The following is a 23,975-nucleotide window of genomic DNA, read 5'->3' on the forward strand; positions in this document are numbered from 1 at the left end:
TAAGGTCGGAGATAGGCCGAAGGCCCATCTTGGAGAATCCCACTCCTGTTAGAATTAGTCTTGAGTATGACTACCTCAGACTCCTAATCCAAATAGATCACGGATTCAACGATATCTCCACTACGAGAGATAGCATCTACCACGACTCTTATGGAGAAGTTATCTGGGGGAGCCATGACTAACCCCTCGAGGTGCAGGGACACGTCCTCACCTCTCGGTGAGGTCTTCATCTTCAAACAAGGTAGACAAGGAGCCAAATTACACGATCGTCTCAATCCCCCGATGAGGGCTAACTCACCAGAATACAGGATCCAGACATATGATCGGCCTTCGTGTTACCCCGGAGGGCCTTCAAGAGCCATGATCACCTCAAGCCCCCACACGAGGGTTAACTCGGCAGATAGCAGGATTGAGGATTGTAGATCATGCCCGGATGAGCCCGGGGACTATCAGATGAGCCTGATAACTACCAAATGAGCTTGGTAACTAGTCTTCATATCCCTCGGAAGGGTCGTCACGGAGACTCACTCATCCTCTCTCTTTCATCATGTATTTCATAACTATGCCTCTTCTGAGTCAAAGGACGCGCCCTGATAGGGAGGACGTGTCCTTCCCAATTCCCGTCTTCATCCCTGTTTACTGGACAAGAGACCGCACCTCCCGGGCCATGTCTAGGGAGGGCGCGTCCTTCCCTTATCTTGTCTTCAATCCTCCTTACTGGACAAGAGACCGCACCTCCCGGGCCATGTCTGGGGAGGGCGCGTCCTTCCCTCTACATGGTGTACAAAAACGTCTACAACACCTCGGAAGAGTCGTCGTATCCCCCGGAGGGGTCGTCATATCCCCCGGAGGGGTAGGTCTTCTTATCCCCGGAGGGGCGGTCTTCGTCTCCCTCGGAAGGGTTGTCTCAGCGAATGTACACTCTCCCATAAGAAAGCCTTCTTACAACACATCAGACAGGTCCTTCTTTAACATGAGGTCGCGCCCCCGGGGAGGCGAGGACACCCCGTTAAAGGCACGCCCTTGGTCTTCATCTCATTGTCTTCTTCTTACAAGGGACGCGCCCCTCGGTCACCTCCGAAGAGGGCGCGCCCTCCTCCACATATTACCAGGACGTGGGTGGACGGAGGTCGGTCGCGTCTCTCCATCAACACTCTCAAGTAAGGCGTCCCTCCTTGTGACTCGGAAGACGCGTCCTCTTCACGCAACATCAAGGATCGGTCGCATCCTCCCTTTATAAGCAGGAGGACGCATCCTCTTCATGGGACACGTGTGACCTGGAGGACGCATCCCTCCTTCCGACGCGGAGGACGCGTCCTCTTCATTAAGATACGCAACATCGGCGGATCAGTCACGTCACGGAGGGCTGCGCCCTTCCGTTCAGACTAGTCTCTTCAAGGGTCGGTCGCGTCCTAACTTTATAAGCAGGAGGACGCGTCCTTCCTTTATATAGGACTCTTAGCCCAATTCATGTCTTACTTAGTTAAACTAAGTACACACCTGGCCCAACAAGGACCTAGCCAAATCGGGCTATAACAAGTACTCCCCAAATTTTCTTGATATTGGAGATATCAGGGACATTTTTACTCCATACCACACATCCTCTTCCGAGAGCGCGTCCGCGCATAGAGGCGCGACGTAAGCCACTTCTATTCCTCAACATTCCAAGATGCAGGCTGTGCACAAGCCTTGCATGTATATAATGTCGGTGTCTTTGATCATTTAGCAAAGTTGCTAAGCATGAGGCTGTCGCGTCTGCTTGATGTGTTCATAAATAATAAGCAATCTTTATGTAGACAAAAGAAAACAAGGGGCGCGGCCTATCTGTCGTTGACAGTGGCGCAGCTTCGCTTATTCCTTCCAAAGGACACATTCAACCATAACATTCGCGCCAATGAACTTCAACAAAAGAAAGGCGTGCCTTCGCTGTGCGAAGGTTTGTGGCTTTTTTTTCAGCCTTAGTGTGTCCATGGTACCTGGGAATAGTAAATATAAGGCGCGACTTATAGAATGGCGCCGCCTAGTTATAACATGACCCCTTTTAATTCTTTTTGTTAAAGAATTGCCTAAGCAGAGGGCGCGGCTGATGGCGCTACCTTGCAATATTTCTTTTCTTTCAAGGACTGTATAAGCAGAGGGCGCAGCCTTACTTGTAAGGCTCTTTTGATCTTTTCCAAGGATCAAGTAGAGGGCGCGGCTTTTGACGCAGCCTTACTTTTTCACGCGCGAATCACTTGCTTAAGAAAATAAAGAGGACCACTCCCCAGTCCATACATCATCCCATATGGGGCATCACGAATCTTATCGTGGTTTAAAAAACTCCGGTGCATTGCACGGGTCCCAGAGTTCATAGCTCAATGGGGAGTTAATAGTATAAAATGTTATTCAGAGCATATCATGGATATGTAAGATCCAGAGCGTATCATGGATGCGCAAGTATAATGTCCAAAGCGTATCATGGATGCACAAATATAGTATCAAGAGCGTGTCATGGACATGTAAATAATCATAGCATCCAGAGTAGATCGTGGATGACATCCAGAGCGTATCATGGATGGTTAAAATTCATAGTACCCAGAGCTGGTCATGGATAATTTGGTAACTTTTGAAAGGCCTTAAGTGTACCTTGATCAAAGACCTTGCAGGTATCATGCTACGTTCCCGTAGAACGGAGGGCGCGCCCTCATCAAGATGGACAGCTCCTTTAGCATGTTAGACTTGACCTGCACTTTATCATGTATACGACTTATTACTGATGGTCAGTGTTACCTCACGACGCGCCCTGTTAGGGGAAGACGCGTCCTCCCAAATTATCAACCCTGGAAACATGACCTTGGAACTCGGGGTGCGTCAACTAGGAGGAGGCGCGTCTTTGAAGCATCTCCCTTCTCAACATTATTATCCTGGGGGCGCGCCCTCATGTGCTTCCTCAAGTGATGAGTACTTCCGAGAGGACGCGCCCTAGGGAGGGACGTGACCTCTTCAAGACTAGTGAGCTCCTTCCTGAGTATGTTTGTCTTCACAAAATATCATATGAAGCAATTAATGCATCAGACATACCAGAGGGCGCGCCCTGTCAGAGGGAGGCGCGCAATCCGTTCTCTGATAGAATACTAGTTGGATATGGCGTACCCCTTTAAGTGGGCGTGCCTTGTTGGAGGAAAGTGCGACTACTCCTCGCGGCGAAGAGGTGTACTCCTCATAAAGGTAACATCGTATTACCTGTGAATTTATACATGTAGTAGTCTTAGGGAACCAAATACTGAGGGAGTTTAGTATTTACCTGAGGGCGCGCCCGGTCAGGGGAAGGCGCGCACCCTTACGACTTTTCGAGCTAGGTTCCATCTCAATAGCTCGCCCATCGTAACTTTCCCGTTCATATCATCACATGTGGTCAGGCCTTCAATATGCGCCTCTCACGAACCCCAAATTACTTGCTCTGGGGAGGGCGCACCCCTTCAGAAAATCGTTGAGGCTTCCAGGGAGGCGATCTCCTTCTCGTAAAGACTCAAACCACAACAGACTTGTTAGCAATAACATGCGAAAGCATTGTGAGAATCTTACCCGGAGGTGCGCCTTCTTCGGAGATGTCAGGGAATTCATTCCTGACTGTGGTAGTCGAGCACCACATCACTTGGAGGCGTACCCTGTCAGGGGGAGGTGTACCCTGTCCCGGGGAAGTGTACTCTGTCCGGGGGAGGTGTACTCTGTCCGGGGGAGGTGTACTCTGTCCGGGGGAGGTGTACTCTGTCCGGGGGAGGCGTACCCTCTTCGTAGGTGTCAGGTCTTCAAAAATCGCATCCTTCGCTGACTCCCCGGTCCCGAATACCTTGTTCGTATATTAGGTTACCTCCTAGAATCTCGTTGATGATCGTCCTCCTTCAAACTCCCGATGGAGATATCGTCCTTTTCTGGAAAAGTAGATGAAGGTCTCCTCTTCTCTCGTGCTCCAGCCATCGCCCTGCCAGAAAACGATCATCCTCTACGTGCGAATCTCCATCGTGTGACATCTCTTCCTCTTAAGATGAAGATCTTGAATAGCCCCTCCTTCTAGCGCCAATTTGTTGATAGAGGAATTTGGTAATCAACAAAGATGAGGTTCATGGCCGGAATCAAGATCCGTGATGGTGGTTTTGGTCGCCGGAGAGTGGTGGTTGTTTGTTTTAGGGTGTGGCTGAGATTAGGGTTTTGAGTTGGTCTCACGTGCTCTCAACTCATGATCCCCCAATGTGCCTACGTACCCCTATATTTATAGGGGATCAAGCCATACGTAGTTCTATGGAACCAGGAGTCCTAGTTTGATCAGGACTAGGCCTCTCGGCGATAAGGTCGGAGATAGGCCGAAGGCCCATCTTGGAGAATCCCACTCCTGTTAGAATTAGTCTTGAGTATGACTACCTCAGACTCCTAATCCAAATAGATCACGGATTCAACGATATCTCCACTACGAGAGATAGCATCTACCACGACTCTTATGGAGAAGTTATCTGGGGGAGCCATGACTAACCCCTCGAGGTGCAGGGACACGTCCTCACCTCTCGGTGAGGTCTTCATCTTCAAACAAGGTAGACAAGGAGCCAAATTACACGATCGTCTCAATCCCCCGATGAGGGCTAACTCACCAGAATACAGGATCCAGACATATGATCGGCCTTCGTGTTACCCCGGAGGGCCTTCAAGAGCCATGATCACCTCAAGCCCCCACACGAGGGTTAACTCGGCAGATAGCAGGATTGAGGATTGTAGATCATGCCCGGATGAGCCCGGGGACTATCAGATGAGCCTGATAACTACCAAATGAGCTTGGTAACTAGTCTTCATATCCCTCGGAAGGGTCGTCACGGAGACTCACTCATCCTCTCTCTTTCATCATGTATTTCATAACTATGCCTCTTCTGAGTCAAAGGACGCGCCCTGATAGGGAGGACGTGTCCTTCCCAATTCCCGTCTTCATCCCTGTTTACTGGACAAGAGACCGCACCTCCCGGGCCATGTCTAGGGAGGGCGCGTCCTTCCCTTATCTTGTCTTCAATCCTCCTTACTGGACAAGAGACCGCACCTCCCGGGCCATGTCTGGGGAGGGCGCGTCCTTCCCTCTACATGGTGTACAAAAACGTCTACAACACCTCGGAAGAGTCGTCGTATCCCCCGGAGGGGTCGTCATATCCCCCGGAGGGGTAGGTCTTCTTATCCCCGGAGGGGCGGTCTTCGTCTCCCTCGGAAGGGTTGTCTCAGCGAATGTACACTCTCCCATAAGAAAGCCTTCTTACAACACATCAGACAGGTCCTTCTTTAACATGAGGTCGCGCCCCCGGGGAGGCGAGGACACCCCGTTAAAGGCACGCCCTTGGTCTTCATCTCATTGTCTTCTTCTTACAAGGGACGCGCCCCTCGGTCACCTCCGAAGAGGGCGCGCCCTCCTCCACATATTACCAGGACGTGGGTGGACGGAGGTCGGTCGCGTCTCTCCATCAACACTCTCAAGTAAGGCGTCCCTCCTTGTGACTCGGAAGACGCGTCCTCTTCACGCAACATCAAGGATCGGTCGCATCCTCCCTTTATAAGCAGGAGGACGCATCCTCTTCATGGGACACGTGTGACCTGGAGGACGCATCCCTCCTTCCGACGCGGAGGACGCGTCCTCTTCATTAAGATACGCAACATCGGCGGATCAGTCACGTCACGGAGGGCTGCGCCCTTCCGTTCAGACTAGTCTCTTCAAGGGTCGGTCGCGTCCTAACTTTATAAGCAGGAGGACGCGTCCTTCCTTTATATAGGACTCTTAGCCCAATTCATGTCTTACTTAGTTAAACTAAGTACACACCTGGCCCAACAAGGACCTAGCCAAATCGGGCTATAACAATTATATATTTTATATTTTTTTATTTCATTGATATATTATTTCAAGATTTATAATAAGATAAAGTGAGATGATTCTTAATTATAAAAAGTAGGTTTAAATAATATAATGGGTAGTGGAGATTTAATATCTAAAATATGATATCAGCCAAATTTTAAGTGTACAAATACTAGAACAAAATTGTACACCAACTTGAAAAAATAAAAAAAAGGGTTCTGATTTAAGATAAATTAAAAAGAATTTTTTCATTCATCATTAATAATGAGAAATCATGTAGCTAAACTGGTATTTGCAAGGTTATTAATGGATCATTTGATAGTATCTTAACTAATTGAATGGAGTGATTAGTGAACAGTCCACCGTAAAGTTATGAAGTTTTTTATGATTTCAAAAACCATACTATTATTCAGGAACAAAAACTCTAAATAATGATTTAGAATTCGTGGGCATGTATTTTGACAGATTTTTTATTATTATTCATAATTTTTATTTGTTACTCCTATTTTCTTATATTAATCGTATAAAATATGAATTCTATTTGAGATTAGAAATAATTATCATTTCTAAATATAATATATATAGAGAGAGAAAGAGTTTTACTCCAATAGAAATCTCCTTATTCTAAAAACTAAAAAGTAAGTATATAATCTATATCTATATCTTAATGTGTGCAATGCCCGTTTTGCCTTTATATCCACGGGTTACCCATGTTTTACCCAATTCCTATATACTAAAGTACCTATGTTATTTATCCTAGCGACCCGTTTACAACCTCTTGACCGGCTAGATAACCAACTGATACAGTACCTTGCCAGCTTCTTCTGTTCAAATCCGAATTTTTCAACAACCTACATCGGTGCCCTAACTTCCTCTCTCTTTCCTTATCTGTTATTCAAGATTCAGCCTTTCATTCTGACATTGAAGTCGAGCGCATGTGAGCCCTAACGCTGGCGTTCTGAGATGCCGTTTTTCAGGCTTCAAGTATCGTGATCAAGCAGAGGTTGTCAGGTGCTGTTGAGCTTTATTCGCTAGGCGAGGTCTCCGGTTAGTGAATCTTCGGTTTTGTTTATTGATCCCTGTTTTGTGGTATGAGTCTGAGTTCTTTGTATGTGGTTTTATTTTATCCCAGGGAAGAATCGTAAGTTCTTCGCCTTCATATGCCGTCTCTTCCTTCGATAAATGATGTTAAGTTCTTCCACACCCATATTATCCATCTTGCCATTCTGTGATGTGTTGAAGGCTACGAAATGGTTCATGAGAATTTGATTAGATAGGTTTTGATTCATGCATATAAGGTGTTTGATTTATGTTCTTTATGATTTTGTTTGATTTTGTAAGATCTTCTTACACTTTTATACTCTTTTTCATTCCAAGTCACATGTTTTTAATTACCTGTAAAATCATTTCTCTTTTTAATTACCTTCATATGAAGAATACAGTACCCTTCTCTCAATTAGAAGCTCTGTTCTTCTATAATTGGCCTATTCTGTGTTTATAGGATTGTTAGGAAATAATTCATTTTTATTATGTGAACTAGGCATCTCTATAAGTCCTGTATTGCGTAAGATTGAGTGTCAACATGATTGTTGCAGTGAGATGACGGAATGAAATTTTATATATTTTTATATTTGTATTGCTAGAATAGATTTGGCTTCTCTTTTAGTAAAGAAAAATGAAATAACCCGACAATGTCAAAACTTTTAGTATGTCTGTGCTTATTGATTCTGATAATCCTACAGCTAGCTGATTCGGAAAAAGGACAAGCTTCTCGAAATGGCAGTTCTTCAAAAAGAGTTGTGATCACAAGCAGCAATAGACTGAGGCTCACCTTCAACGACGAGCAGGGAATCATGGCGTGGCTCTTCTGGTGAATTTGCCGAGGGATTCTCAAGCCGGTTGGTAGCAAGCCTCGGTCGATTGTCTACTTCGCAGAGGGTTCAAACTTAAAATTCTGGAGTTGCTCATTGATGTTGGCATAAGTGGATGAGCATAACAGATTAGAAAGATTTTTAGGACTCTACAAATTCTTTATTACTTTTCTTATTTCACATTATTGTTTTATTTTGCAGCTAATAATTGCAACAAAACCGGATCCAGAGCATATGAGAAATCGCCAAAAATTGTAACTGAAGACAACATCAAGTTACTTTTTTTAATACAGAAAAAGGTTTTTATCGGTTTTATTATGTTCTCTCCTTTATGAATGAAAATTATATAGGTCTTAGACATAAGGAGTAAATCTCCTTCGGTGAATGTCATCTATGGTGATTCCACTTTGCAGCTAAAATTGTTATATCTTGCCTTTTTCATTTCTAATTATTGTCATTTTTATGATTTTTATAGGTTGATGCAATCCAAGCAAATTATTCTGGCTTACTAATATCACTAACGGACATATGCATGAAGCCGTTACGCCAGGATTGTGCAACTCAAAGTGTGCTGCAGGTATCAATTTCGCATGACCTAGACTATAAGGGTAATATTTGCTACTTTGATTATGTACAGCTGCTATTCAAAAAATAGTTGGTAGTGAAGATGGACTAGATAATTTGTGAAATTCTTGGTACATGAACATGTAAAAAGATTAAGTGATGCTATGAAGTTCAAACTATTGTGCTAAAATGATTATTTATACAGCTGTGTCAAGTTATGTGCTCTTTTGTAGTATAGTTTTTAAACAAAAATTTATATTTTAGAACTTTGTTTGGAAGAGGACTAAATGAAGAATACATCTCCAAGGAAACATTCTAAATTCTGAATTTACATGCATATGATTTTTAAGCCTTTTATATTAATCTTGATATTTCCATCAGTAAGATCGTGCAAATCGTGCAAAGAGGTAAATGCTTTTGCTAAATAACAAATTGATTTGAAAGGAGCCAGTGAAAAGTACCTTTTCAATATATATCTCTGAAAATGTGAACCACGATCTAGAATGTAACATAGTTAACCTTCATGAGTACATATATCTATACAACTCAGTGAATACTTTCTATATTGAAAAGGTTTTGTTATATACTCCCTCCGCCCCCCTGAGTTGTATACTTTTTATATTGAAAAGGTTTTGTTATATACTCCCTCCGTCCCCCTTAGTTGTATACGCAGGGGAGCACACTTTAATGATTCTGTAAAGTATAGGTTTATAACTTATTTTAAGATTATTTTTTTCTGAATAAAATTTAACTATTAAATTTTTATTCAGAAAAAGAAAATCTTAAAAATAAGTTATAGAGTCATATTTTATAGAAGCATTAAAATTTGTGCCAAATAGCGAACGTATAGAATTAAATGGGACAAAGGGAGTATACTAAGTTTCAGACCTTTTTTTGTTAAATCAATTTTGAACACCATATTCTACTTCAGGTGTTTAAGGATGCAAATGGTCTTGATATAGTTGCAGAAGATGAGTCAGCAGGTAAAAAAGTTATCCAAAGACCATTTCAGTTTCTATGTTACCTTTTTGTGTCTCAATGACACAAAAAGATAAATGTCTTCTTGATGCTACGATCAAAGAAACGAAACGGTGGCGCAGCACTTAATGTGTTCATGCATAATAGAGTTAAGAATATGCAGGCTTCGAATCTAAATACATCAAGAAGTCCTCTTGGCACGCTTGATACCAATATATCTCATAACGAACAAATGAAAAAAAAATCGATTCTGAGTTGATGAAAAAGAATTCTGCGATGCCAGAGGTTGTAAAAAAATCTGTACCAGAAGGAATTTATGCATCACTAACACTGCAATTTCAAAATTTTGAATTGTAGCCGGAAATGTATTTGCGCTATTTGGACTTAATATAATTAGATATTGTAGAACCTGGCAAGTTGTTTTTGTAGCCTAAACCAGAGTGAATAGTATAAGCAAACTTATTTAATAGACAGAAGGGTGGCGTGGCATGCTTGAGGAGCTCTATCAATATTTCTCTTTATTCACATAATTCCTATTTTTTCTGCTTCCCCATATTTATGTTCCTAATATCTATATTCATTAATTTTAGCTATTCCTAGAGTTACTAGGCGGGGAATTTCAGAGGTATGTGCAATTACACCCGTTCAGATAACTAAAGACCTATCAACTGCTCAGCAAAGGTACTATATATTATCTCGCTCCGGTGACTTGGCTGTGATTTTGTATTCACAAAGAAGAATGCATGTTTTGTGTTTCCTCTTTGGCCATATTATATTATATTGATTCTTATTTTTTCATGTATGTGTGTGTATGAGTGTTATTTTTTGAAACATAGGTGTGACTAAAACTATTCGGAGCCTTTATATTCTGATGCAGGAATGACGTATTCTTATTTTTCAAATATGGATGATCACACAAAAGACTGAAATATCAGGGTATGTGTTTGTAGGTGGGAGTCATAAACACAAAAGATGGCAACTAATAAGTCTTGGTATGATACTCATTATTGAGAAAGATTAGTACCTTCCTCTCCTTTTTTAGGCTGTTCCTCCCAACTCTGTTCCTTTTGCTTGGTCTCAATCTGTAGTTTAAACATTTTCAATGATAGCATTAATTTTAAAATACTATTCGTTCAAGGCAGAGTATGTGGCGTAGTATGTTCCAAAATTTCCGTTCTGCCAGGGTCCTTGAGATGTTATTAACTGATATGAAACCGTCAGCTCCTTGCACCAAATTGTATTGAAAATTAATTAACCAAGCTTCATTTTTTTCTTTTGCCAATTCATACAAGGAACAGAGTTTTGTGTTGTCATCAGTTTGTCTGTTGGTAAAGGTTATATTTTACTTTTTATATCTTAATCATTCTAATTTTTGTACTTTTGCAGTTTGGCATTCCCATAACATATATATGGCAGGGAAAGATGGTGAAGATTTTTATGTTGATATTGGTGATTCAGAGTCTGGGAAAAATGTAGCACGTGAAGATATGTCGTCTAAAGACATGTTGGATACTGGAAATGCCATGGAAGCTTTAACCAGAGTGGACTTGGACTTGGCATACTCTTCCGAGAAATCAGTTAATCTAGACACACTTATGATGCATGTTTGGGCATGGGAAAAAGAATTTGAAGCTCTGGCTACAGATGATATATCTGTTGATTACATAGAGAAAGCATTGGCATATGATTTCTTTTCGGGTATCTTAGAATCAGAGGTAAGAGCACCGGAAAATTTCATGAGTACCCTTCAACTTCAGATGGTTGATGCACGGCTTAAAATATCTTCATGCGGCCACTTAAGAGAATTTTTCACTGCAGTGGAGGTTAAATTGTACATTCTGGCGAGTCTCTAAAGCAATCACAGGAGAATGCACTGGAAATGAAGATGCAGTTAACCAAGTTGCAAATGACATCCCTGGCGTTCAATCCAACCTATTGTAAGTTGAGCGATATTGACAATGAAGATCATATTAGTTATCTGTCAGCAGGGAAGTTGTGTGATGCTCGATTGTTTCTGACATTTGCTTTGTAACAGGGAAATATAACAGTAACACAGGTTTGCCAGATGATTCTCAAGGGTCACTTATGAGGCCACAATTGCAAACAGCTGAACAGAGACATGTTTTAAGAATGTTGGAAAAGTCTCTTGCATGAGAGCTTGATTTTGAGAAAAAGCTAACAGCACTTAAACAAAATGAAGAAGATTTGAAATTGAAGCTACAACTAACCGAGCAGGTATCAGATCGAGATCATGAACCAGTAAAAATTGTGGAGATCATGGAACATAATGAAGTGATGCAATGGTAAAACAATGCAAATAAGGCATCAGAAAGATCAGCAACATCCTTTGGTGATTTATTTGTAGTGGTTTTTTTTTGATTGATTCAATGAGTATCTGAACTTGAACCAAACTCTTGATAATCAAAAAAACTATGTATAATATTTATCTACATTTTCTGGTTTAGTTTATTCTTATCTCATTATTAGCTTATATTTTTTAGTATATATCAAATAAATCTAAGTACTTTGTAAGTGAAAAAGAAATTTACTATTAATAAATATAGTGTATGTGTAAGAGATATTTATTTTACAAAAATTTGAAATATATAATATTTCTAAAATTTAAATGTAATATATCATTATATCTTTATATTTATTAATCAAAATATATTTATTTAAATAATTTACCACTATTTTTCTATATATAATTTATTATAAATTTTTGTTATGTTATTCAAGATACGAGGTGTTGTTAGGCGACACCGAAAAAATTAAATTATATATAATTATCATTTTTGTATCTTTTATAAATATTCAAAAATAAATTTAGCTAAAAAATTTCCTGATGGATTTTATTATGGCTAAAATTATGTAGCATTCTTCTAAAAAAAATTATTATCTTAACTTTATAAAATAATGAATTAATATAAATTCATAAAATTTATAAATTTTTATTCCAAACATGGGATGTTATTGTTATATTAAATAATTTTATATATATCATTTCAATTTTTGAACATAAAATCAAATATTATACTGCAATCATATGAACCATCTATTTTTAAAGAAATATATTTCAAAAAAATAATTAAATATTGTTAATGTGTGAAACTCCAAAAATTACGTTCTTAAAGTCAGGTTTTGTTTTAATTTTCATTTCTTTTCCCACATATTTTAGTTTTTATTTCTTTTTCCACATAAAAACAACTTTCTGTGTTTTCATTGTCTTTACTTCCTTTCCTACCTTCAAGTTTAAAGACTTTTGTTCCAAGCCTCCAACCGTCTCAAGCATATGATATTTACCCTGGTCTATAAATTTACTTTGAGTGTGTTATAATTAGAATCACTTTAACTTTGAGGCCTTATAATTAGATTCACTTTTGAGTTAATGTACTTAATATCTATACTTAACATATGATGTAATTCTTTTAATCAAATTATAATTGTTTTTTACCATGTATTTACAACGCAAATGAACAGGACCGTGCAACAGATTGTGGAAACCATGTCACTGAATGAGCTAAGTGAGAAAATCACTGAAGATTACGTAAACGTTTTGTGTTTGGATTAGATAGCTTAATATTTTCTGGCTGATCGGTGAATTATATTAAAATTTAAATGAAAACGATATGTATTTTTCGATTAATATCCCCAGCTTATTAGACACTATTGGTTTGATCGGCTAACATTAACAAAACTTAGTTAGTATTTGAATTTGATAACTGCAGAAACATGTATTCTGTGTTGTTAAGATCATAAATGTTGAAGAAAATGGATGGTGGTGTAATAGTTGTGGAGGCTGTGGATCTGAGGTGGAAAGACAAGATGGAAAGCTCTTTTGCACCAGCTGCGAGCACTGCATTGTGATTGAAAATTGCCGTCAAGCTTTCAGAAGAGAATGACACGCCATCAATCTCCAAATCTTCTTCCAAAAGAGTGAAAATGATTTGTACTTTCTTCAGGCCTAATCTCCCCTCATACATTAATCCAATAAATCTGTGTTTAATAGTTAACCGATAACCGACATATTCAGTCTTTGTGGGTGTTTATGTCCTGTTCAAAAATGAAACACGTTTTAGTATATTTTCTACAATAAAAAATGTTTGATACCTCCTCAAATGCTAATATGAACCACAGCGTCTACCATGTGGACTTGAAGATTAGACTTTGTCACACAAAGGTAAAAATGCAGTGTATTTGTATGACAGATTTTTTGGGAACCAAATTGCAGAGTTTTTACTTGAATTGCCTATCCCGGAAACCATAAAATCACTGCTTTCTAACTCATGAGAAAATAGTCTTTATTATGAAACTAAATTTTGAAACACTTTGTAAAATTGCAGGAACCGTGAGTTCCTCAGCTAATAATATAGGGTGGTTTCATTTGCTGCACTTTTCTACATTGTCAGTGTGTTTATTCTTAAGAAATGTTGTAATATATAAAAATTAATAAGTATAATTCAGATATAATGGTTACTTTCACTATATTTTGTTAGCATAAATCTCAAGTTTTAACGGTCAATACCATATATCCCAAACAATTAATTTTTTGATGATGCAACCTGTAAATATACATAATATACATAATATGCTAAATAAAGATTAAGAATCTAATGTTAATATTGGTTTAGTTCATTTTCCGACCTCATTTTAATGAAAATTTTAAAAATTTACCCGCACGCGAAGCGCGGGCATAATTCCCTAGTTAAAAATAAATCATAGATAAACTTGATAAAATCTAAATATATTATCATAAATACTAAAAAGTTATGAATTTTAGTTGGTTGTGATAAAATTCAAAAATAATGTGTAAAACTCTTTAAATAATATTTTTACTATATTTTTGTTGACTTTAGTGATTCATATCGTTTTCAATTTAATGACTTGATATATTGGGCACACTTGTAGAAATCAATGGGACAGAAGAAGTATTAGTGTATAGAAATCTAACCCATTGGAGGGAGTATTTATTATGCGCCTTGAACACCAATTTGAAAAACCGTAAATATTACTATTATCCCATGTCCCGATCGCACTATAGCAGCATATAAAATGTATGATGGTTGTTGAGACGAGTGGTAGTCATGAGGTCCAACAACCAGAAATATTAACTCAACCATACAGCCGTGTAGTTAATGTAATACTACCCCATATCCGTGCTGCTTCTTGTGACATCCATCCCGTCCATTCTACCTACCAATTTACCAACCTAGCTATCTCTAATTCTCTCTGTTCAGTATTCCCATCCCATACGCTACTAAATCACATTCTCCACTTAAATTTATATAGTATAGACATGAAAGCGGACCGTAATTAATTTCAACTTCACGCATCAAGTTATTGCGTAGCTCCTTCGAGCAATTTCAATGACAGATAACGCGACAATATTATTGTTGATGCGATATTGAAATTATTAAATATTGACGAAGCGTCAAATAATAAAATATCAATATTATATATGTGATTATGTCGTTTAAAGTTGTTATTTTATAGAATTGGATGCCAATTTTATTAACGAGTAGATTAATACATGTAAAAGAAATTCGTTTAGATGACAATTTTTTGAACTGTTTTCTTAACTATCAGGATTCACTTTCAAAAAAAAAACACTATAAAGATCATCAAAAGTAACTCTTTTTGGTTATCGGAGCTAGCTACCCGGCTAATTCTGCAATCACACTATATAAGGGGCGAGACCATAGATACATTAATATAAAATCCTCGCATATAAACGAGCATCAATCCAGAGCCCAAAGTTCATATACCTCGCAAGCAAGTCAATTTAAGAGTGAGCATATATCCATTTCCTTTGATTTTCTATGTAAATTCCTCTAATACCCAAGTATATATGTAATGATATGTTGTATTTTCGTTGATGGGTACAGTGGGGACTGAAGTGGTGATGGTAGATGGAATTCCCTTTCCTCCTCAGATCACAACGTCCTCGTCCTCTCCGTTATCTCTTCTGGCTCATGGTAATACATAGTGATAGCAGTATTTCTTTCTTCTTTCTTCTTATGATCATGTTTACCAGAATTATGTGTAACCGCTGATTTCTTATACTTGTGGTACCGACGTGATTTGTGTAAGAGCAAGTCCAATGGTGAGCTAAAAATAGATGTAGCTATTGCTATAATATAGCATCAAAAAGTGGTTTTTGGTGCTAAAATAATATCATATCTCCAATGGTTGGTGCTATATCTTGTGCCAAATGAATATATGTGCATTCATATATTTGAATAGGTTGAGATATAAATTTATTTTTTATTCATTTTCCTCCATTTTTTTACTTTTTGATGAGGTGGCAATTATAGCTATTGCTATAGTTTGTGCTAAATATAGCACCAACTATAGCAATATGCTATTTTAGCACCAAGTTTAGCACACCATTGGAGTTGAAATTTTTTGATTTAGAGCTATAATATAGATTACATGTTGGTCACGGATACCCTGACGTTGAAACAATCAGGAATCACGGACATTGAGATACATTTCCTCCAAATCAAGTTCACTGCAATCGGTGTTTACATTAATCTGGAAGACATTCTCCCACATATAAAAAACTGGAAGGGTAAAACAGGAGATGAGCTCGTTCAGGACGACGACTTCTTTGACGCTTTGGTTACTGGTATTCAAAATTTAATTCATTTCAATATATATATAGACTTTGAATCTTTTTGGATCAAGCTGATCAAATCGATATGACTTGATCCAACTCGGTTTCATGTTCAAACTTGACATTGCTAAAAAAACAAGGTTTGTTTGGCCAATAAGCAAAGTTCAAATTGCGTGCAGCCCGGGCGGACAAGTTTTTGAGAATAGTGGTGATAAAAGAGATAAAAGGATCGCAGTATGGAGTTCAGGTGGAGAGTGCAATTAGGGATCGACTAGCAGAAGTTGATAAATATGAAGAAGAGGAAGAGGCTGCGCTCGACCAAGTTGTCCAGTTCTTTCAGTCCAAATATTTCAAGAAAGACTCTGTCATCACCATCAATTTTCCTGCCACTGCTGCCATCGCTGAGGTAATCTTTACTTGCAGAAAATAGCTAGAAAAAGTTTTAATAGCTGAATATTCATTTCTCTAATCTTGAAAATATTCTATGGTTACTAGCGAAAAGTATACAATATCCAGATCCAATGAAACTATCTATACTTATAATTCAGGCTCTACTATATTTGGAATCTTGGTTTCCCCAACGTTTACATTGATTATATCTTTTTCATGTGACTGTAATAATAATGATACAATCATAGAAATGGTGATATAATTTTCTATATGTGTCCCTCCATACAGATCGGGTTGTCGATAGAGGGGAAGGAAGACAGTTTTTCAAAAATCAAAGTGGAGAATGAGAATGTAGCGGAGATGTTGCAGAAATGGTATCTAGGAGGTAGCAGGGGCGTCTCACCTACCACCATTTCATCTATCGCGAACTCCCTCAGTACTCATTTGTGCGTCCCACCCCCCAGTCCATGAGATCTCTGTAGCTCTTGCTATTTGCTTTTCTATTTTATTCATCATCTCCGTGCCTTGTTGGACCACACTAGCCGGAGCAGCACCTCAATGTCTTCGACTTTTGTCCAAAATGTGATCGATACGATATAACTATTCATAATCAAATTTATTACTTTATCTAGTTAATTGTAGTTTGCAGCTGAATCAAAGACATGAACTATATTTTTTATTTTTGGTATGCAACTCACATTTTAACTAAAGATTTTCATAATTGGAGTTATTCTTACGAGTTCAACAAATTTTATATAATCCCTAACAAGTCTAATTTAGTTAACAATTATAGCCGACCTAATTGAAGATACTCTAATTAAACAAATTATATTCATTTTCTGCAAATAATTAAATATTAAAATTTAAAATTATACAAGATTACTTAGCGCATCAATTATTGTTCTCATTCTTTCTTAAAGTAGATGATGCAATTTAAGGGTATGATATCACTACTAACAAATTGATCACACTTTTATTCTTTTTAATCTAAAAAAGTGACTTCTTATTTGAAGTAAAAAAGTGGATTAAAATTGAAAAGTAAATAAGTTAATCAAGTGTTTGAAAAAGAAAAAAGATCCAAGAGAAAAACTAGTATTCTCAACTTCTTAAAAATGATTCTATCTATTTACAGAAACGGGTCAAAAAAAATAGAACTTAAAAATAATTTTGCTTCTCTTAAACAAACGCTTGCATATTTCTTTTGTAAATTAAGAACTCCTCCGTATAAAAACATGCCCCCTTTTGAAATTTTATACTAATAATTCTTAATCACATGTACAAGAATAAGTTCCGCACACATGAAGAACATTCATGCTGGATTCTGTTATGTTTTTTTACCAACAAAGGAAAATTTCATTAATTCTAAAAATCACTTAATAAATTAAATTTCATATTGTTTGGACACACATTAAAAAATTCGTAACTATAATAATAATATATTATTTTTGAGATATAACTAATAATTATGCTGTAACTAATTGTCTTGGAGTAAATCACTCTTCCATCATCTATACTAAAATTAATTATTATACTATAATATCTTAGCTAACCAATTTATCTAATAGAATTGAAGATGGTTTTTAGAAAGTAAATTGATATATTGATATATTAGCTAATACAAGATAATTAATATGAACAAAAATGGAAATTATATTTAATATTAAAATTTGTTTTTTTTTGTCAGGATATTAAAAATCTTTAATATACTAAACAATTTGAGATTTGTATTACGGGAGGTAAGAAGTAAAGTGAATGTAAAAAATTGAAATAGATTAACCTATGCAAGAAAAGATGGAAAGAACTGAAACAACGATTCCAATTTCAAAAGATATAAAGGCGGAAGTGAACAGTAAGTACCAATCTGGCGGATCTGGAAGTAGTGTAAAAAATATTATCATGCAATAGAGGGGACGGGGGAGAGAGAGTGTTTTGTTCTGACCGTCTTGTTCATTTCACAGCCCCCAATCCATATCATTATCGTCGACAGTAACTAAAACAACAAAAATCCTTCTCATTCACATGTGAATCGATCGATAACATTTGGTAATCAGTGCGAACAAAGCCAAAAGTAGTACATATATATATATTTATACACACACACATACACATATTTGTTATAAGATTAGAGTAAATCGATAATGGAAGAAGATCCGGGAAATGGAAATCCAAGCAGTAACAAAGGAGGTTCCAATGCTGGTAGCAGCAAATCATCTCACCGGCGAGCTCAATCGGAAGTTCACTTCCGGCTGCCGGACGACCTAGATCTGAGCTCGGATCCGTTCGATGCACCTTCAGGAAGTTTCGAAGACATCGGATCTGAAGACGATCTATTCTGCACTTACATGGACATGGAGAAACTCGGCGGCGCTGCCAGATCTAGTTTAATGCTCAACAACATAGACGATTCACCTGCCTTCAGTTTAGGTAACAATAACAACAATGCTGGAGGCGGTGAAGGAGAAAAATGTAGCAGCAGCAGCAACAACATTACCAGGCCGCGCCATCGGTATAGCAATTCGGTGGATAGTACAACAAACAGTAGCAGTGCTCTTCTTTTCAATACTGCTAATCCCAATCCTACCGAAAGTATTGAGGCTAAGAAAGCTATGGCTCCTGACAAGCTTGCCGAATTGTGGAACTTAGATCCCAAGCGCGCCAAGAGGTATCTCTCTACTCAACCCTTGGCTTCTATATAAGCTTCTCATCTCATTATGTCTACATATTACATTCAGGATCTTGGCAAATCGTCAGTCTGCTGCTCGTTCAAAAGAGAGGAAGGCACGCTACATATCTGAGCTTGAGAGAAAAGCCCAAACCCTTCAAACAGAAGCTACCACACTTTCTGCGCAGCTCACACTTTTTCAGGTCTTCTATTTACTGTTTATAATCTGGTTTTCTTTCTTCTTTTATTCATTCTTACTAGCTTTTGCGCCCATATTATGTGACTTTCTCCTTCAAATGTACTTTCTGGAATTTTGAGCTAATTAAATACTATGATCGGATTAAGACCACCTCCTAGAACCACCGTTACCAAGTCCAAATAATTATCCATCCCCAGATCCACTGATCTGTGATATTCGGAGGGCCATATGGGTAAATGGTAATGGAATAAAGTAGGCTATAGTGACACTAGGGCCTTGCCAGCTTCAATTATCATAGCATTTTTAACTCTATTCTGTTATACATGGGACATGGGTATAGGAACGACATGCTCACCTTGAGGTTTTATGAGATTGGTTTATCTAACATGAACTTTTGACATATCCCTTTTGGACTCTTGTGAAATGGCCTATAATAGACTCAACTGTGTGATTGAGATAATATATTGAAGTACAACATGTATTTTCATTATGTAAAGCATTTACGGAAAAAATTAATCCTGTTTGTGAAATGGCCTATAATAGACTCAACTGTGTGATTGAGATAATATATTGCAGTACAACATGTATTTTCATTATGTAAAGCATTTAGGAAAAAACTTAATCTTGTCATGCCCCTCAGCATTGTAGAAATTGATAAAAGTGCAAATAATCAAGTTACTACTCAAATTTTCAAATACATAAGTACAATATCAACATTCAACAAGCTTTGCGTAGTGATTGACATGGTTACTTCCACTGCTATATGGTTAGATCATCATTTTCCTTCACATCTAATTTGTTATGCTGCTACCTTATTTGTTTACCAAGATATCCATGTCAGTCATCAATGACTTTATGAGTTTATTATAATTTTGAAGAGTCAAAATTATAGGTGTATAATGCCCCGCTTAAGTCCCACTCCAAAGTGTCTCGATAATGGATGTAAAAATAAACAGTTGCTTTAAGCATGTATACCTCATATATTATCAGGACATAGGTTGGAAATAAATATAGGCATGTATACTTTATATATTTTTTTTGGACATAGGTTGGCAATAAATAGATATTGATATAAAGTAGTTAGAATTCAAGCAACTTAATATCCCTGATAAAGAAGGGGCTATTACAAGAAGCGTCTACAATTCTAAGCATTTTTACCTTGGCCTTACTCTAATCTTCTTAGAGTTTCTACATCAATGATCTTTTGAGTTTGAGTAATGATAGATATCAAGAACATGGTAGTACGGGAAACATAAATAATAAGATAGGCAGGAGTTGATTAACCACAGAAAGGAATTGTAAATAAAAAAGTGAGCAAATTCTATGGGCACTTTGCAGTTAACTATTAGTTCTTTCAACCTCCTTACTTGTCAAGATCTGGACTATCTTTGTTATGTACTTATGTGTAATACTTTCGATAATGGTATTTCTTAAAGAACAGGCTTCGAGTAGAAATATATTGGAATTCTAACTAACTTAACTTGTTTATAGGTTTTCCTCTACTTGATACTGCTTTCTTCTGCCTGTTCATGCTCACCTTAATATGGATCCAACATGTCAAGCCAGGTGTGCTGCAAGCAATGCCCGACATAGACTGTGACTTAACATACAGACAAACATAAATGATAGTGCTAAAAATGAAATCCAGTTTTAAAAATGGTTGCTGAAACTAAACAGTTGACATTCCACTTAGTCAAATAGCTCACCTGCAGCGGATATAGTGTTATATGTATGCTTAGATAGTGAAGGTTGTGGCATGCCTAAATATTATTGTGTAAGGTGATACTATTTGTTACCTTTTCACAGAGGCTTTCGCATGTCATAACACTAGCTTCAATAATTCAACATGACAAAATTCTGCCGTTTTCTTTTTAAAAATAACGAGCTTTTACTTAAATACTCACCTAGCTCTACCATTGTGCTCATGAATCTCTTAAATTATTTTTTTTTGTTGATGTTTATACATTGCTTTCTTTTACCTTTATCTTCTCTCTCCCTTTCAATATAAATATTTCATGCAGTAAAGTGGTCTTTTATGCAGAGAGACACAACAGGTTTGACAAATGAAAATACAGAGCTTAAGCTCCGGTTGCAAGCCATGGAACAACAAGCTCAACTACGTGATGGTAAGTTCCTCAGTTGGATATCTATTATTTTGTGACAACTTGTTTATCAAACATGAAAAGTAAAATATTAAAATAATGTAGTAAATGGTTGGCAACTAGTCGATGATGGTATGATTTAATATAAGCGGGATACTGTTTGTAATTTCCTTTTCTAAACATATATTTTAAGCCAAATACATAATCCATGCTATCTTACTAATGAAGGAAATAGTTACGAAGTTGGGACTGTCTGTTGGTGTACCTGCTAAATGATGACAAAAGATGAAGTTACATTACTTATTTCTGACATTGAATATTAATTTATGCCAATGGCAAAACCTGATGGACTATATTAAGTAATAGCACGCTTGTTCCCCAAAATATCTCACGCTTGTTCCCCAAAATATCAAACGGTCGAACAAGAGAAATTAATAGAAATTCTAGTGTTGATGCTATTATCTGAATGTTGGACACTTTTTTCCTCATGTTTATATTGCAATAAAGGAGTATGCATGCACCAGGTATAATTGTTTGAGCTTATACCTATTAATTTTTATAATAAAAAAAACCAGCTTTGAATGATGCACTGAAGCAAGAAGTGGAAAGGCTCAGAGTTGCCACCGGAGAGATGTCAACTCATTCAGATGCATATGAGTTGGGAATTCCTCATGTCCCCTATTACCAGTCTGCCTTTTCTCCTCACCATCCACAACCAGGGTCAGGTGGTCCTCTAAATGGACAATTGTCTCGATTCTATTCCATTCAGTCTAGCATGTCAAATCAGCAGCAACACCCTGTGCTTTCAGCTGCTGCAAATGCGCAGGTTCTCTCTGAGACGTTACAGCAGGATCCCCTTGGCCGTTTTCAGGGACTTGATATCAGCAACAGGGGTTCTCATCTCGTGAAGTCTGAAGGACCTTCTGTTTCTGCAAGTGAAAGCAGTAGTACATTTTAATTCACATATTTTGTTCCACTTTTTTAGTCGGAGTGTTCATAAACTGACACCTCGTTAGTTTCCACTTTCTAGTATTTGGATTCTTAGAACAGACAAATTTGATTGGTGTCTTGATTTTCAGAGGTATAATATTTCTTGTCATGTTTGTTGCCATTGTTTTCGTGGTTAACAGTCTCTTATTGAATTGAATCACATTAAGATTTGTTTCCTAGAGCAGCGGTGTGGTGTAGGAATTGTGTTCGTGTTTCAAGTTGGTGGGATTTCTATCATTGTAATAGACTAGTTATTCCTCTTCATTGGTTAAACTCTAACTTCTTTCAAGTTTTTACTTCATTTATTTTATTCTATTTTTGGAATCTTTGCCGTATAATTTATTGTTACTGCTTGGTTATTTTGCTCCAAGAATATGATATTTTAAAATTTTACCAATAGTTTAAAGGATAAAGAGCCAATGCAGCAAATTCAAGAAAACTTTCAAATGCATCAGATATTTGATTCTATTGCAGTATTGTACAACCATATAATTCTACATGCTCAAACTTACTAAAATGTTTAAAAAATTTGATTTTTTACATTTTCCCATTAACTAGCTTATGACTTGTATCATGTAAGGATACATTTTGAAAATATAAGTTTATTTTAATTATTCATCATATTATGTATGGATATTTTTTAAAATATATTTTTATTAGAATATATAATTTGAATTATCATACTCATTGTTTATATTTTATTTATACATGATTAAGTCAAGATTTTCATTTTAGTAAAAATAAAAAATAAAAAGATAGTGATGATATAACAATCATATTTGAATTCGCGCCACCTAGCAGCCCTACTCATATTCCAAAGGCGACCTGCCTTCATTTCGGAACTACCTTCTATTTTGTTAGGGGTGATCGCGGTGCAGGTGGTGCGATTTTTCGTTAAAACCGTGAACCAAACCGCGCGTATGTGGTTTGGTTAAAAACTCAAACCGCAACTGCACCACGCTAGCATAAAAACCGCGTGAACCGCACCATAAAAATGCGGTGTAGTGCGGTGCGGTTTGTATGCTTAAGAATAAATATTTTTAGTTGAATTTTGAAATAAAATTAAAATATACAATAATTGAAACCTTTTCTTGTAATTAATTTATATGATATTTATCATTTCAAAACTACAACTACTAAAAAACATAAAAAAGTGTAAATATGATAATAAATATGAGTACTAACTACAATAGACATGTTATGATAATATAATCATTTAGGGATAGGCATTCACCCCGCCCCGCTCGACCCCGATCCGATCCCCGCCCTTTCGGGTCGGGGATTCGGGGAATTTTTCGGGTGCGAGGCGGGGCGGGGATCATAGAAAGTTTTATAAAAAATTCGGGGATCGGGGATTGGTGTCTCCCCGACCCGATTATATATATATATAAAAATAATATATATATATATTACATTAAATAATATATATATATATTACATTAAATAATATATATATATATATATTACATTAAATAATATATATATATATTACATTAAATATATTATTTAAAATAGATAACCTTTATAAAATAATTAAAATTAAAAAACAATCTTTATTTTTATTTATTGATTATAAATATATTGTAATATAATATATTTTATGATTTTAAATTGTCATTTATTTATATTATAAATCAATTTTAATATGATTTGATGTTGAAATATAAGATAATATTATTTTATTAATATATTAGGAGTTAGTAGTTTGTTTTTTTATTAAAAAATATATTATATATTATAAAGTTA

At 37.0% G+C, this 23,975-nt stretch overlaps 3 protein-coding genes across 11 annotated transcripts; all 3 read left to right on the top strand.

Moving 5' to 3' along the window:
- Positions 1-6,609: 6,609 nt before the first annotated feature.
- Positions 6,610-11,734, top strand: LOC108222695 (uncharacterized). 8 transcript variants are annotated; one of them, XR_010291792.1, is made up of 9 exons: positions 6,610-6,904; positions 7,600-8,027; positions 8,204-8,305; positions 9,224-9,275; positions 9,861-9,951; positions 10,148-10,206; positions 10,657-10,985; positions 11,089-11,207; positions 11,306-11,734. XR_010291792.1 is itself a non-coding variant. In XM_064092835.1 (9 exons), exons 6-9 carry the CDS (start codon positions 10,178-10,180, stop codon positions 11,313-11,315), a joined length of 543 nt encoding a protein of 180 aa, XP_063948905.1. In that variant the 5' UTR covers positions 6,610-6,904; positions 7,600-8,027; positions 8,204-8,305; positions 9,224-9,275; positions 9,861-9,951; positions 10,148-10,177; the 3' UTR covers positions 11,316-11,734. The 8 variants fall into 8 exon arrangements, 1 of the variants encoding a protein (XP_063948905.1); XR_010291791.1 differs by lacking the exon at positions 10,148-10,206 and adding an exon at positions 10,221-10,262; XR_010291789.1 differs by having other exon boundaries at positions 7,600-7,755; positions 7,930-8,027; positions 10,148-10,262; positions 10,657-11,207.
- Positions 11,735-14,919: 3,185 nt separating this feature from the next.
- On the top strand, positions 14,920-16,912 carry LOC108220831 (chalcone isomerase-like protein 2). Of its 2 annotated transcripts, XM_017394696.2 has the most exons (5): positions 14,920-15,058; positions 15,156-15,245; positions 15,740-15,898; positions 16,066-16,292; positions 16,565-16,912. In XM_017394696.2, coding segments are annotated over exons 1-5 (660 nt in total). In that variant the 5' UTR covers positions 14,920-15,057; the 3' UTR covers positions 16,748-16,912. The 2 variants fall into 2 exon arrangements, with proteins under 2 accessions (XP_017250185.1, XP_017250184.1); XM_017394695.2 differs by lacking the exon at positions 14,920-15,058 and having other exon boundaries at positions 15,146-15,245.
- A 1,186-nt stretch (positions 16,913-18,098) lies between these two features.
- LOC108224000 (transcription factor RF2b) lies at positions 18,099-22,553 on the top strand. The gene is made up of 4 exons (XM_017398515.2): positions 18,099-18,938; positions 19,009-19,141; positions 21,179-21,263; positions 21,815-22,553. Exons 1-4 carry the CDS (start codon positions 18,415-18,417, stop codon positions 22,195-22,197), a joined length of 1,125 nt encoding a protein of 374 aa, XP_017254004.1. The 5' UTR covers positions 18,099-18,414; the 3' UTR covers positions 22,198-22,553.
- Positions 22,554-23,975: the final 1,422 nt, after the last annotated feature.

The sequence above is a fragment of the Daucus carota genome, chromosome 5, assembly GCF_001625215.2.
Source record: "Daucus carota subsp. sativus chromosome 5, DH1 v3.0, whole genome shotgun sequence".
NCBI lineage: Eukaryota > Viridiplantae > Streptophyta > Magnoliopsida > Apiales > Apiaceae > Daucus > Daucus carota.